The sequence below is a fragment of the Orbicella faveolata genome, unplaced genomic scaffold (genome assembly GCF_042242905.1).
Source record: "Orbicella faveolata isolate gen_17 unplaced genomic scaffold, um_ofav_v1 contig_35, whole genome shotgun sequence".
Classification (NCBI taxonomy): domain Eukaryota; kingdom Metazoa; phylum Cnidaria; class Anthozoa; order Scleractinia; family Merulinidae; genus Orbicella; species Orbicella faveolata.
The window spans coordinates 12,067,177-12,081,883 of record NW_028301564.1 but is presented as its reverse complement, the minus strand read 5'-3'; the positions used below and the strand labels follow the sequence as shown (position 1 = coordinate 12,081,883).

General features: G+C 37.8%; 1 protein-coding gene and 1 long non-coding RNA gene across 4 annotated transcripts in view; one reads left to right on the top strand and one right to left on the bottom strand.

Moving 5' to 3' along the window:
• LOC110057601 (uncharacterized) overlaps window positions 1-14,707 on the bottom strand; it is a 31,820-nt gene that overhangs the window by 11,711 nt on the left and 5,402 nt on the right. The window contains exons 3-5 of the mRNA XM_020764194.2: window positions 12,993-13,268; window positions 11,640-11,765; window positions 10,544-10,978 (exon numbers count right to left, since the gene is read on the bottom strand). Coding sequence (XP_020619853.2) covers window positions 10,544-10,978; window positions 11,640-11,765; window positions 12,993-13,268 — 837 coding nt within the window. The remainder of the gene's footprint in view (window positions 1-10,543; window positions 10,979-11,639; window positions 11,766-12,992; window positions 13,269-14,707) is intronic.
• LOC149103309 (uncharacterized) lies at window positions 2,042-9,386 on the top strand. 3 transcript variants are annotated; one of them, XR_016202118.1, is made up of 5 exons: window positions 2,042-2,840; window positions 5,485-5,608; window positions 7,407-7,534; window positions 7,979-8,201; window positions 8,515-9,386. It is a non-coding gene; the product is annotated as an uncharacterized LOC149103309 (long non-coding RNA). The 3 variants fall into 3 exon arrangements; XR_016202117.1 differs by having other exon boundaries at window positions 5,303-5,608; XR_016202116.1 differs by lacking the exon at window positions 8,515-9,386 and having other exon boundaries at window positions 5,009-5,608; window positions 7,979-8,161.

The window sequence follows — 14,707 nt, the reverse complement described above, 5'->3', positions numbered from 1 at the left end:
TATTGAGCTTCCAAGGATCATGCCAGTGCCGATGCATTGTCTCGATTACCAAAAAGGACTGTGGAAGAACCGAATGAGTGAATATCGAGGCTGATCAAGTGAATCGCGTTCAAACGGAGCGAACACCAATTACAGCGTCGAACATCCGCGAGGACACACCATTCTTTCGCGCGCGATGTACAACATTTTGCACGGTTGGCCAGCAGAGGGTAACATCACCGAAGAGCTAAAGATTTATTACAGTAAACAAGACGAGTTTACCGTTGAAGATGGCTGTATCCTTCGTGGTACCCGAGTGGTTATTCCAATGAAATATCAGGCGGCTGTTTTGTTAGAGTTGCACTTGAATCATCCTGGGATGGTCTTCGCTACTGGGATTGTACATGCGCGTGTGGTGGCCAAGTCTGGATCAAGATGTGGACCAAACAGTACAAGACTGCTACGCCTGCCAAGCTAACCATTCTAAGAGCCCTCTTAAAGTCAGCAATCCTTAGATCTAGCCCACCCGGTAATGGGAGAGGATACACGTTGACTTTGCTGGTCCATTTAATGGTGAAATGTTTCTGCTCGTAGTAGATGCGAAATCTAAGTGGATTCAAGTTTTCCCAATTGAGTGCGAGAATGCGTACGAAACCACTGCGTCAGCCACTATTCGGGCTTTACGTTTCCTGTTTGCAAGTCATCATTTGCCTGGGGAGCTAATCTAGGATAATGGTCCGCAGTTCTTGACTCAAGAAATGAAGGACTAGAGCACGGCCATAATACTCCTTGGCCTGCTGCAGGTTGCCCATTTCACGCTGTACAACACCCAAATTATTGTACGTAGTTGCCACGTCAATATGCTTGGGCCCAAGCTTTTTCAGCTCTATGTCTAGAGCACGATCAAAGTACCCCTTAGTCTGCTGTAGTTCAGCCATATTGAACGCAAGTTGTGGTACTTCTTCAGAGGAACCTGTTGCAAAAGATTTTAATTTACAAAAAAGAAGAAGAAATAGCAACTATCATACCTTAGGGTCAAGGGTCTGGTTTTGCCACAATTACTTTATTGGAATTTTTTCAAGTTATCAGCCTGATTAACGGCCATATTTGTCACAAGGGAAACAAAAGTGAATATCAGTGAATCAAAGCAGCCATATATGGCCAAATTCGTAAGTTATATAGCTATTTTACTCTTAATTTTTCAGTTGTAGCGCTACGTACGTACCAAGTGGAGTTTATTTTTTTGAAATTATCCATAAAACGACAAGGAAAAATGACGGTCATCACATCGCGATTGGCATTTCACTTTGCTAGAACACAAAATTTTACACTTTGCGCTTTTCGCTATACATAGGGTAACATAGCTGGGAATCTTTCTCAAGTTGAATGGCATTAACGCTGAACGTTTATTAGTCAAGATTTGGCTATCATTTTTCCATGCACCTCGGTATAGACAACTTATTGTTTCAGCGCCTTTAAAATGTTCAACACAGAATACAACACGACCCAAAAGATCTTCGGCCAAAGACAGCACAAAATATGGACAAAAAACTTCGAAATTTTTAACGGTTTCAAACATCAGAAAAGTTACACATTGTTTACACAAAAATACATCAGGAACATATCAAACTTTACCCGCACTTCAACCTCGAGTTTGTCGCGTACAAACGACCTCACTGTCACAACTGAGACATGTTCTAAATCAGTTCATTCAAAATAAGTCCTGTTTTAAAAATCTATTTTGCTGCAAGCTTTGATTTAAAAGGGAGGAATGTCCAAATGCCTTGCTGTACTTAAATAGTCACATTTTAAGGAAAAGAATAATAATATTAAAAAGAACACAGACTGCCTGGAATAACCACTGGGACTAGAGGCAACAAGCAGCCAATAGGCCTTAAAAACGATAGGTATATATCTTTCACTAGAGCACAATCTTTTTTCTGTAAGAAAGTCTAATTTCCGACCGAGACTGAACGTTCTTAGTCTTTTGGGGAGCCATTTAATCCTCAAGTCACTTGAGTTTACGGTAAATTTCGTATGATTCGTAATTTTAGTAGCGGAGCCCCGGCGGAGCCCCATACCCATATAGGGAAGAAAAGGAAACCCATGAATTGATTTTCTCATGGTTATCATGGCTAGCGGTATTGCTCGTGGGCGCGTACGCACGACGGCGACGACGACGACGACGGAGTCGCGCAAGATGGCGGCCATACTCCAGCTAATAGGTTGACAGAGACATGCACCCTCAGTTGGTAGCGGGTGAATGCCATTTTTCTTGGCGGAATTTTTAAAGAAAAACGATAGCGGAGGTTGATTTAATATTTTTAAGACAGGGTTGCGCTGAAGCAAAAGACAGAAAGCACGAATTAACAGGCAAAGAAGTAGCGAAGAAGATCGTGAAAAAGACTGAGCGGGCCAGCGCTGGGGAAGGAGGCGAAACAGTACTGAACAATGCCGTGAATTATAGCTAGTCAAGGGCTAGAGAAAGGAGGTGAAATAATACCGAACAATGCCGTGAACCAAAGCTAACGAGGGCTATAGAAAGGAGGCGAAAGTACCCGACAAATTGATTCAGAAGACTGCCGAACTCCCCATGGCCAAGTTCAAAATTCGCGCGAACGTGATGCTGTGCAGCCGTGCAAGAAAATTCAAAAGTCACCTGATTTGGTCAAGTGATGAACATTAGAGAAATCGAACGTACCCGAGTGTTTTAGAGAAATTGCAAAACAGTAAACGTAGCGGAAAGAAGTGGTTGATTCGTTGATCTATCGAAAATATAACTTCAGTTTAGTCTTCACAACTTTTGCTGCAAGTTTCTGCCTGGAAGATTTACACTGGCCGAACTGAATTGCCAACTTGCGGTAAGTGACTTTTGTTGTTGCGTTTGGTATGAAAATTAACAAGTTTCCTCGGCGATATAAGCTTATTTTCAATTGGAACCATTAAAAGTCTTCCTTATTTGAAGCCATGCTGTAAGAGATTTTAAAAATTGCATCGTTTTAATTTCGCTCGTCTCTAAACAATAACACGTGGGTCGCTTTGGAGGTTGCTGTAAGTTGTAAACAAATTATGTTTTCTATCGATTTTCGTCGTCAATTTAAGCTTATAATCTCACATCTAAAAATAAGCTTAACCAAAATCGTACTTATAAACACGGCCGGGCGAGTTTTGAAGTTTTCTCTGATTTAGTTAGCACTGCCGCTTCGTAGACTGCTAAAATTTGTTCTTCTGTTGTTGAAAACTGAACCAAGAAAGGTCTACACACCATTTTAAGCCGAAGCGAACAGGATTTGCTAAATTTACTTTTGTTCCTATGTGAATATTTGCATATTGTGATTACAAAGTATGGAGATTTCCTCGTTTTGTTAGTTCAATTTATTCGGTTTGGCGAAATGCTTTTGTGAATTCCGAAGTTAAATTGGTTGAAGACTGGTAAAGCTACTGCCAATAAAATGACTGCATAGCTAAATTAAGCCGTCGGCAAAAATACAGACTCTCCGTAATATTCAAATTTAAGCGTGAATAATTTTTCAACTTTAACACCGCAAGCTTAAACGAATTATCTTTATCCTCTCTTTTATTCGGTCACCGTTCATTGAAAAGGGATTTGCTGTTGACACTCGAGCTCAGATGTAGTGATATGCATCTTGTGTTTATAATGTAGATTTCCTCGTTTTATTTTGTTGTCTGTCCAATTAGTTCGGTTTAGTGAAATGCTTATATAGTCCAAAATGTCGAGTAGACGATTATGCATGGCAATCCTGTCTGCAAATAAAGCTCTGCTTTGATTTTGATTGGCTATTTCATGTTATTTGTGCCATTGCTTTTGGTTGGGGGTACATGGACCGTATTTTGTTAATAAGAGGTTATTCCCCAATGCGGTATTTACACTTAATATGGAAATGTTCCAAAAAAGTGAGATAGTACTAATTAACTCGGTAAATTGAACAGTGTAATAGAAGTTCTTGCCCTGACCATTTCTCAGTAATAAGAATAACTTTTACATACATATATACACAATTTAGTTGGAGAGAGCGTTCTCCTATCTCCACTCTCTCTCTCTTTGCTCTCTTCTTCACACTAATTTTTTATTTACTAACTTATTAAATGAATGTCACTGACTGTTTTCTTTGTTGTGCATGCATACTTTTTTGCTGGGCGAAGAAAGTTTCAGTTTCTTCCTGGCTGTACAGTTTCCTTTCTCCTGTCCTGTACCAATTTGTTTGTGATATAACTTTGTGAATTCTCTATTCTCCTTAAATTTTATCTCATCAGGTTGATAGAATGCACTCTCAGAGTGTTCCATCATTGTCTTCAGTCGCTACAATTTTCCGGAAAAAAGCAATGGTTTTCGTAATATCCTTTTACTTTGTGTTACGACTTTTTAGCATGCCTGTAATTGGCCCATGGGCATTACGGGAGAATAATTTTCAAGTAAAGAATTACATTCGTTTTAGTGTTGAGTATTTTAAATTGTTATGAATTAGGCATTTCTTTTTATTTTTTATATTTTTTATTTTAGTCGCACGCAATGTTTTATGGTTTTACCGAGGTATACCATGTAAATGTAAATAATGCACTGGAATTGGTCAATCAGAGTGTGCATTATATCGGCTTTAAACACAAACCACATATTATAAATGACTCATATGTAAATGATATTTTTATTACAGAGAACTGGACAGGGCAAGAACTTCTCCTTCTTTTGTGAATTTATATATTAATTCCTCTCAGTGCTGTCAAAATGTCTCAGGAACCTTCATTTCTGATAATCTATTATTTTCCACCATACCTACAGCACAGAAGCTCACCAAATCCTAACTGATAACTAACATGTGTGTATCTGTAGCCTTTGCTGTGTGCTACATGTATATTCTGTTATCCTGCCTTAACTGCTAGGAAAAATTTTGGCAGAGCTGTTTCAACAGTTTCACTTAAATTGATTTCCAGTAACAGCGCTACATGTAGCAGTGTTATTGAGTGTGAACTTTATGGAGGATTTTAAATTTTTATTTTTTTATGATTACAGACGACAACAAAATATACATGTGTATACATAACCTGATGTTGGTGTAATGGTTACAAACCGTAGTTCATAATAGTCATCCTATTACAGGTAAGGGGGAAAAGTTCAGAGAGTTTAGAACATTTCTTCCCCCAGCACACCTTCTGTCTATAGGTGCAATAATTGAGAGGTTATATATATGTACGAAGAGTAATGTAAAGTTACTGTATAAACTTAGCATTAAAATCTGACATTTGAATGCCTCCTTTGCTAAAATTAGTCATGATTTAATTGTTATCACTCCCCGTGAATTCATAGAGATTCCAGAGGCAAATTATAACCTAATGTGGAAGTCCTGTCTTCAAGTGAGGGAAAATGACACAAAAGAGTTACAATGAAAGTAAAGAGAATTGTGAATGTTGATATGGTGTACATTATACATCATGTAAAGGTATTTGGTGAGTGCCAAAGGCATAACATTTCATGTATTGCTTTTTCAGGACAAATTATATAACAGTGACGTTTTAAAAGGTGTGATCAGAAAAATAATGAGCACATTGTCCAGGCAGCATCAGTTTATGGACAGCATATGCAGACAGTAAGAGGAACTGTAAGCACTACCATGTAAGTTAGTTTTATGCTTATGACTTCTTGTTCTTGAATTTTGTGTCATTTCATCACAAGAATAGGTAACGAAAGATGCAATAGTTGTTGCAATATATTTTTGAAGGAAAACTTATAAGTCTGCCTATGCTGGATAACAGCCATGTGTAAACTGAATGTGAAGCAAACAATATGTTAAATATGGGGCAACCCTAAAACCCAGAAACCGGAATCCGGAATCTGGAACCAAAAACCGGAATCCAGAAACTGGAAACCAGAATCCGCAAATCAAAGAAAATAAGTTCTTCAAATACGCGAAAATTGTTTTGCTTAGCTTTTCGACTGTAAAAGTAAGCTGCCAAGTAAAAAGGACCTCAAACTTAACCTTTTTTGAAACAAAAATTCCCCGTCTGTTGAAATTGTGCAACCGTTATTTTTAGTGAGGGCTATGATTACGAGAATCTCAGTAAAGTGCGTCTTAATTTTATTCCAAGCACCTCGAGAGTGTCTAAAATAAGCTTGCTGGTAATTGCCATTTTGTTTAATAAGTGATCTTCAATTTACCGGAAGTATAAATTTATCCTTTATGTCTAGTACATACTGAACAAGATAGAAAATGTCATAGAGAACAGGATATCCATCAGTAGCAGCCCCCTGTACATTGACGGTCACGCCCCCCAATTTCGAAGTCCAAGGGCTAACCCGTCTGGTCTAAATATGAAATGTGATTTTTCCAACAGATACGAGACCAATTCCAGATTAACACAATTTCCACACTGATACTGTGACAAATCAGCATTTCATATTCTTGGCGGCCATCATATTAAAACAATTTGTAGAAATGTTGCACACTTTAATACTTCCATCTGCTTCTCACTTGCTGACAGATCAGACCACATGCTGTTCAAAGATGCTAAAAGACTGCCAGAAACTCACTGCAATAGCCTATAATAGCTTGTTGTTAATGTGCTGCTCACCAGTCTTCTCAGAGCAATTTGATCTAGACAAGAACCGGGCTCTCACCAGGGCCAGCTTGAACAAAAGATGGGTAACTTAGCCTATGAGCAGGCTCTCGTGTTTGGGCTGGGGGTGTGAGTGGCAAGGCCACATGAAGGCTCTTGGTGACATGCCAATGCAGAAAAACACTAGACACCTATTTAGCCTGCTCAGACAATAGAGACAGATACTAGAGCCTGCTTGCAGGCTATGAGTAACTCTATCCACCCAAAAAATCAGTAACCCTGACTGGATAGTGATGTACCCAATGAATAGCTTTATGCAGCTTTTGAACAACGGGGCCAGATATATAGCTAAGGGTTCTTCAGAACTAGTCAATAATTTTTTAGCAATTACAGTCTGTGGCTGAAGTAAAGCCAAGAAAATAAATAACAACAAAATGATTTTTGCTCATATTTATTTATTAGACATTGCTGAAGTGAATTATTCCTATCATCATTCATAATATCTGGATTTCAGATTCTGGTTTTGGTTCTGGATTCTGGATTCCAGATTCTGGATTCCGGATTTCGGTTTCCAAATTCAGTGTTTTAGGGTTGCCCCAGATGATGTATGTGCATATGTTAATCTTGAATAGTCTGAAATTTCAGAGAGTTTAAAAATATCATATCATATCTGTGATGGTTCTGAGGTGGAGGGCTGTTACATGTACATGTAAATGTCTCATGCACGATTTTTCACTCATTATGATTCAGGTGCAAATAGTTTCTGTATCTGTTGATGTGCAACAATCTACACCAATATTTCAACCTAATAATGTACAGCTTATATTAATTAACCAAATTATGCTGTTTGTTTTTAGTTGGCCAGTGCTACTACATAGTAATGTGATGTTGAAGTGCACAAATTTACAAACATGCCCAGTGTCAACTTGTCAAATACATGTATATGAACTGGCCAGACAGTGTAGATTACAAAATTCTCTGAAAGGTAAGATGTTTCTTAAACATTATTTTGTAATTAATGATTTCTCAGACATTGTTTTCTTCAAGAAAAGATTCATACCCCACATGGAGGTTTTTTCTCTATTAGAGCTCTTGATTCCTGATACTTTAATTTGGAATTTCTAAAGGCTGGCCGTGAATGGGTGTTGGGTGTGAATATCTTCTGGAACTGCACATTCATTCATTGAGTAAGCAAGAACATCAGTATTTATCCTGACAAACTCTGATTTTCTTCTGGAAGCTGAACTCATATACAGTTGTACAGTTATATGTACAACCAAACAGCCTGGATGACCCTGTGATTGGGACTCACAGTGCACATTGTTGTAACCCTCAATGTTCCAGTTGCTTGTTTGAAGCAAATTGCATTTGCACTCGAAAGCAAGTGGCGAAGTTCATAACAGTTATGTAAGTTTGCTTTGTATCTCAGGGCAGAGCCTGCCACAGTGAAAGTTGGAGTACCTGGACCCCCTAGCATTTGATTCACTACTAACACTCAGTAAACAGCTAACAGTGAAGTACACTGTATATCAAAGAAAGGAATTACATGCCTGTTCCTGTCAGTCAATATATGAACAGGTTACAGATGGGGAGCCTGTATTAAAACATCAAAGATTTTCAAAGCAACCATGGCCTGGTGAGATATTTCTGAGGTAATATAAATTTAAGGTCCTTATGATTGCTTATAGGCATTGATTTTTATTGTAAACAATATCTTACTGAGTGTATTTTTCTTGTGTGCTAATTCTTGGAGAACACAGAGGTCACTGTTATGACAGAGATATTAATTTGTGAAAAGTTCTATAAACAAATGCATCTGGGAACAAATTAATTTATCATGGATGCAGCTTCTGAGAGATCCCCAATATTAATGGAACATACACTGTTCATACAGTACATGTAAAAGAGTTTAGTAATTCATTACTTATGATTGTAATGCTTTGTTTGGTTTCTCTGTATTTACAGACAACTTGATGGGATTATAAATTCTGCACCAAGTTCATTGAATAAACTGACTTGGAGGTTCAGTTCTGCAACCCATCCTGTTTGTAGTAATATCATAGCTGCAACATTGTGACAGATACACTGCATTACATTATTAAGAAACACATATTAACTAATTATTTTTAAGTGCCTGTTAATTTAATCAGTTTTTCTTAGAGATAATTTACTCATGGTTTATTTAAATAATTGGCTTTTTGGCTTTAAAATGATATTTATTGAGCTTTTAAATCAATTTTGTGATAATCTGCATTGGACATGGCATAAATTGATATTTTGCCAACATGAAATGGAGAACTGGGTCTTAAGCAAAGTTGCAGGATTAGCATTTTTGTAGAAAGAAAGGGTTGAGAAATTTGTGACATTCTACAGACAGCCTTGCCATTCGCAATGTCCGATAAGGTTAATTTGTTCCATTCTGTTGTAGAAATAGTGTTCTCTAATTTATAAATTATTTCAATCCGTTGTTTAAACGATTGCCTTATAACCCCATGTCTGGCTTTGGTGCATGTAGGATATTGATGTATTTTTTTATCCATTTTGCTGTAAATTATCTTAATTGATGTGTCAATCAAAACATATCTTGGATATGCTGGGCTCTTCTGACAAATGTACCTATGCCTCATAACCTTTGAGTGCATTTGGTTGTGTAGTGCAGACACAATACATGTACATAATATAACTTCCTCTTAGCTCACTGATAATTCTTGGTATAATTTAATCATAGCAAAATTAATCAATGGAACCCAATCGCAGCTCTAGTAGTCCACAATGCCAGTCGAGAAAAAGAACAAATCACATTGAAATTGAATAATAAAATTATTATTAGAAGCCTATGCAAGTATTCATGATCAGCAAAAAAAAAAAATATCGTAATTACCATTCATGCGAGGGTGATTTGTTGCAAACCCTTCCAGCAGGAGGAGACTCCATACAATAGTGAAGATGGCTAAATGTATCTTTGGGGACAAGTTAGAAAACAAAACTTTCCAACTTTTCACATATGTATACTGTTTTGGTATTTTTGTGAGATTTCATTTGGTAGAGATTCAGGGACTGAGTATATTGTAACCACTGCATTTCAATCAGTCCCCACAACAAAAAAATGTGTAAACTTCTTTTGTGTGGGAGTCCCCATGTTAACTAAGGAAGAATATAATGATTAATAACAATGCCTTGTCTTTCTGAATAAGGTAGGAAAGAACAAGAAATGCCACCAAAAAGCACAGAAGACAGTTCTGTTATGTGATCAAGATTTTTGGTAGCTTCCCAGAAATCCTTGAAATCGTGGCTCTATATTTCATAATCACACCATCTTACACCTCGATCTGCTGATGTAATACTAGTTCCGGCTGAAACTATTAAATCATTCGCAATTTACCTCATACATGTTGGATTATTTTCATTAGTAACAACATTCCGAAAAATAACTGAGGAGCTCCGCTTTTGGGCTGGCCTAAATCTATATATTAGATTAGTTTAATTGCATGTTAACGTGAATTATTGCAATTTCTCAGTGTCCGTGAATTTTGTAAAATTTGTGATTTTCGGAGATTTCTTTTTAAAGTTTTAAATTAAATTTTCGATTTTCGTCGAGTTTTCGAGATTTCTCTATTTTTTTTTGCGACTTTCGTAATTTCGTGGATGCCGTTTGGGGACTTCCTTACGAGTTTAGCGATCTTTTCCTATTTTCGTTTATCTCGCAGTGTTTGCAAACGGCCTACTAAAAAAGGTAAAATTCTAAATTTTCGTTACTTCGTTTAATCCTGGACATTACCCAAATGAAAGACCACTGATGAGAGTTGGGATCATTACAGGAAGATGACCAAACAAATTAAACACAAGGAAATGACCGAAACTTAAAACCAACATGCATGGCTGTTTGTATTTGTTCCTTCATAAGGACTCCAATTCGATGAAAAAACAAACAAACAAACAAACAAACAAACTCTATAATAACATCGTTCTAATAGTTGAAAAGAATAAAACGTACCTGAAACTTCCATTAAAGACAATTTGCAAGCCAAGTAGTCTTCTTCCATCATAGTGGTTACTAACTTTATAGTCTCCATACCAAGCGCGTCCTTAACCTTCTCTGTAATGAGGCACTTCTCGGCTTCTGCATTGAGGCGACCAGAGCAATAATCCTCCCACAGGCCTTCAAGAATCCCCAGGCTACGGCACTTGACGGTTGTTTTGATGCTACTCCTCTCAAAGGTTACATTCCATAGATAAAGTTTTCCTACTAAGTATGCGTGATAAGCTTCTAGTCCTTCAAGAGAGGAGAGATCAAATGTTCCCCTCATGACCACGTCAACAGCCGTCTGTGCCATGTATCTGTTCACCCTTTCACTTTGTTCTTGAGGATCTTGCTCCTCTGAGTTTCTGCTGGTGGCACTAACACAGTGAATCTTCCAAGACAACATACCTAATAAAGAAATAGTTCGTCATCTTGCAGGATAGTATTTTGCCGTTCAATTGTTATTATTGTTAATTGTATTTGTTTGTCTGTACTACATGGATTTCTTGTGACTGTTTCAACAACTATCGATCCATCAATCAATGGATTAATGGGTGGGTTTGTTGAGAGGGTGAGAGGGTGGGAGGATGGATGGAACACTTTTATTATTTTCCTGATTAAAATCAGGGGAGCATTCTTCATTCTTCTACTGTGAGCTAATCTGTTTGTCGCTTGATTACAAAATGTAGTTGAGTGGATTCACAAATGAGTTCGTCTGTCTTATGCGCCTTGTATTTACCATATTTACCTTATGCATTTCGTATTTACGTCTTAGACGTATAATGCGTCTGTTTTATCAGTCTTCCAGACAAATAAAACTGTTAAGTTCTTCTGAAGTTTACTGCGTCTCACTTTCCGTATTTACTATGAGGCATAATACGCATGAGAAGAATTACTCGCCTGTCTGGGTAAATACGACCAATGTCTAATCATTACACCACAGGAAAAAAAAACAAAGACAGACTATTATGGTGAAAAGTGAAAAAAGTAAAGACTCCAATATATAACTAAACGTTGTTCAATTTACTACAAAAACCTCAACACAATCATCTTCGGCAATTATAAATACCTCGTTCACGGCTTTTCCGTTTTGGACCACTTCTCACTCCACTGGAGTCTCTGTTGTAATGTGTTCTTGAAGTAACACCAGAGACTTCTCCTGTTACTGTTCCTTCTGGTACTGGATCAGCGGGTGCTATAAAGACATGCAATAACGACTTTAACCAAATGAACCATGAAAGAGACAAAACTCTTGGGTTCCAGTGGATATATTGTGAGTCAGATTTAGCTATCCAGGTTTAAAGCATGAACAATTCTCATACTCTCCCGTAAATACAAGGGCGTAGCCAGGATTTTTCAAAGGGGGGTCACACTGTGTCAAAGTGAGGGTACTCACCAGATCGTCATGGCGTTTTCGCCACCCGTTGTAAGTGTTTGCTTCAAAAAGGCTTACAAAACGGGGGGGGGGGGTGATCACGGGCACCCCAGGACCCCCTAGCTACGCCCTTGCATTATCATTCTGTGATGTAGTCTGGGAATGTCAACCTTAATTTAAACATCTTTGTACAAGTACACAAAATCAAAATTACTGTCAACTCTACCCACTACACAGCGTGGAAAGAAATGTTTCATTTGATATCAGCAAAGTAGTTTTTTTACCAAGGATGACCTCTCATGATACGTAAATACTGCGTAACTATAAAACTCATTCTTTACATTAATTTACAGCTTTGAAATGAATTTAGCCTGTTACTAGCGAGGAAAATGGTCTCTTTCAGCAGATGAGTCCTGACATTGCCATGCCTAATGAATTCAATTTGTCTGAATGTTTCTGCTATTCAGTGTCCAAGCCACAAAGTAGTCCTTAAATTGACCACAGAGCATTTCAGTGAGAATTTTTTAGTCATGTGATCAGGTGTTTCTATGGCAACCATGTTTTCAAAGGATGTCTTACCTGAACATAACGTTTTATATTTCCTGTGGTAGTGAAATTCTGGGTACAAGGATTAATTTATGCCAAAATCATCACTTTTAAAGTCCTTGTATAGTTATATTTTCTGATTTTTTTCAAATAAATTTTGAAACTGTGTTTCTGAAAAATTGTTGAAATCCAAGATGGCAGACATTTTCAAATATGACATCATTTGGGCATGATATGAAATCATGATTGACATGTGACTATCACTTAAGTAGACAAGTATGTATGCTTCATATGCAGTCAATAGGTTAGATAACATTTTTTAGGTCATTGTCTTAACGTGTCTTGCATTCCCTGTTGTATTATACACCTGGGTGAAGAGAGGTATTGTGAGAGCAAAACACAGTGACCTCACTCAAGGCTCCAATCCTGACACGCTTGATATGGAGTCTATCACACTAACCATTTCAGACCCATTTAATACAATTTGTAGAGCATAATTACCATTAATGTAACAAAACTGTACTGCCAAGTCTTGGCGCTGTACAAATTTATGTTTTAACGCATCACACAAAGCCTGGTAAGTCGCAGCAGGACCTTTTTCTTGTTTCCAATGTTTTAACATGTGGTATCCCTTTTCAGACAGTTGGTCATGAGCTTGATTTATTTCATGAAGCTTTGCATCACTGACATCTAGGCGACGCCCAAGCTTTTTCCATTTTTCTACAATTTCATCACCCAGTTCTTCTAATTCATCATCTTTGGGTGTGCCATGTTTTACTACAAAGAGAAATGATTGTACCAATAAATTGTAAGTGTCGCTGTTATTGTTGCTCAGAAGACCAAATAATGGGTTTTCTATCTTCAAAATATTCCATCACAGCTACCCCAGTAATATTTGAAAATTACCTCTTTAGCTTTAGTATAAACTTTAAATATTTTGCCAAAGAAATAAAGAAAATCTCAGTGGTGTCAAAATTAGTTGCTTTAATAACATTGTGAAGCTCTATAGGTCTGTGTGTTGGAGGATAGTGAGAATGAGAACAACTCCTGGTCTGACTCAGTTTTGACTGAGTGACGGATGAGATTAAATAAATACATCATTTCAGCCTTGAACCTTCCTCAGATATATGGTAACTATTTACAAGATAATATATAGATTTAGGCCAGCCTAAAAGTGTAGCTCCTGGGCCAGGTTGTTAGAAGCCCGATTAAGCTAACCCAGGAAGAGGTAGAATTTTGATTTTGAGTTTTGTAACTTTGCAGTGAAGTTTTCTGTATATTGTTTGGCCTTCTGTTTTGAGTTTTAATAATCACCAAATACACAAAACAAAGCAGCCAAAAACATTTGTACAGAGGAAAAAGTTATAATTCCGTTAACTTTTAATCCTGGGTCAGCGTTAACCGGCTTCCAAACAATCCTGCCCTGTTTTCAACAAGTTAACCCGGCATGAGCCTGCAATCCAATCAAAAACCAGCACTTGGTCAGTGGTCAACTTTAAAAAAATGCGTGACCTTGATGAGCTGTAAACTTGAGCCCGTGATATGGTCACATGATACTGGTCAGTGGATACCTTGTTTTGACAGGTGTCAATTGATCATAACATGGATGTCCAATATCAAAGAAGTACATGGCAAACCAAGGCTGCATGTCTCTGTCAGCCTATTATTTGGAGTTTATGGCCACCATGTTGCGCGACTCTGTCATCGTGTGTCGCGCGCCCATAAGCAATACCACTAGCCATGGTAAACAGGAGAAAATCAACTCATGGGTTTCCTTTTCTTCCTATACGAGTATAGGGCTCTGCTTAGTGGCCCTTCGGGCTGCCGGAGCTCTGCTAAAAATTTTAAAAACTGAAAAATCCAAATTTCAAGTCTGACAAAACATACAGAAATCTGTCAAATGGATTCAGTGCCAGCTTAAATGAGAAATCAAGGTGAGGGCCTCCCAGATGGGTAGCATGTTCCCTTGATCTTGGGGAGGGGAGGGGACAGGGGGGTGGGAGCCCAGGATATTTAAGGGGACAGGAGGGGAAAAGGCAAGAAGCAGGACTTCTAAGAGGGCTAGAAGCAGAAGAGAAATGCATTTATTATGCGTTTGAATACTCTCAAAAACAAGAACCCAAAATGTTATTTGACTTTCATTTAGTATCTTCTGAGACTTCTGAGCCAATCTGAATGACCAAGCAGAAATTCGCCCTTTGGGCTATTAAAAAGTG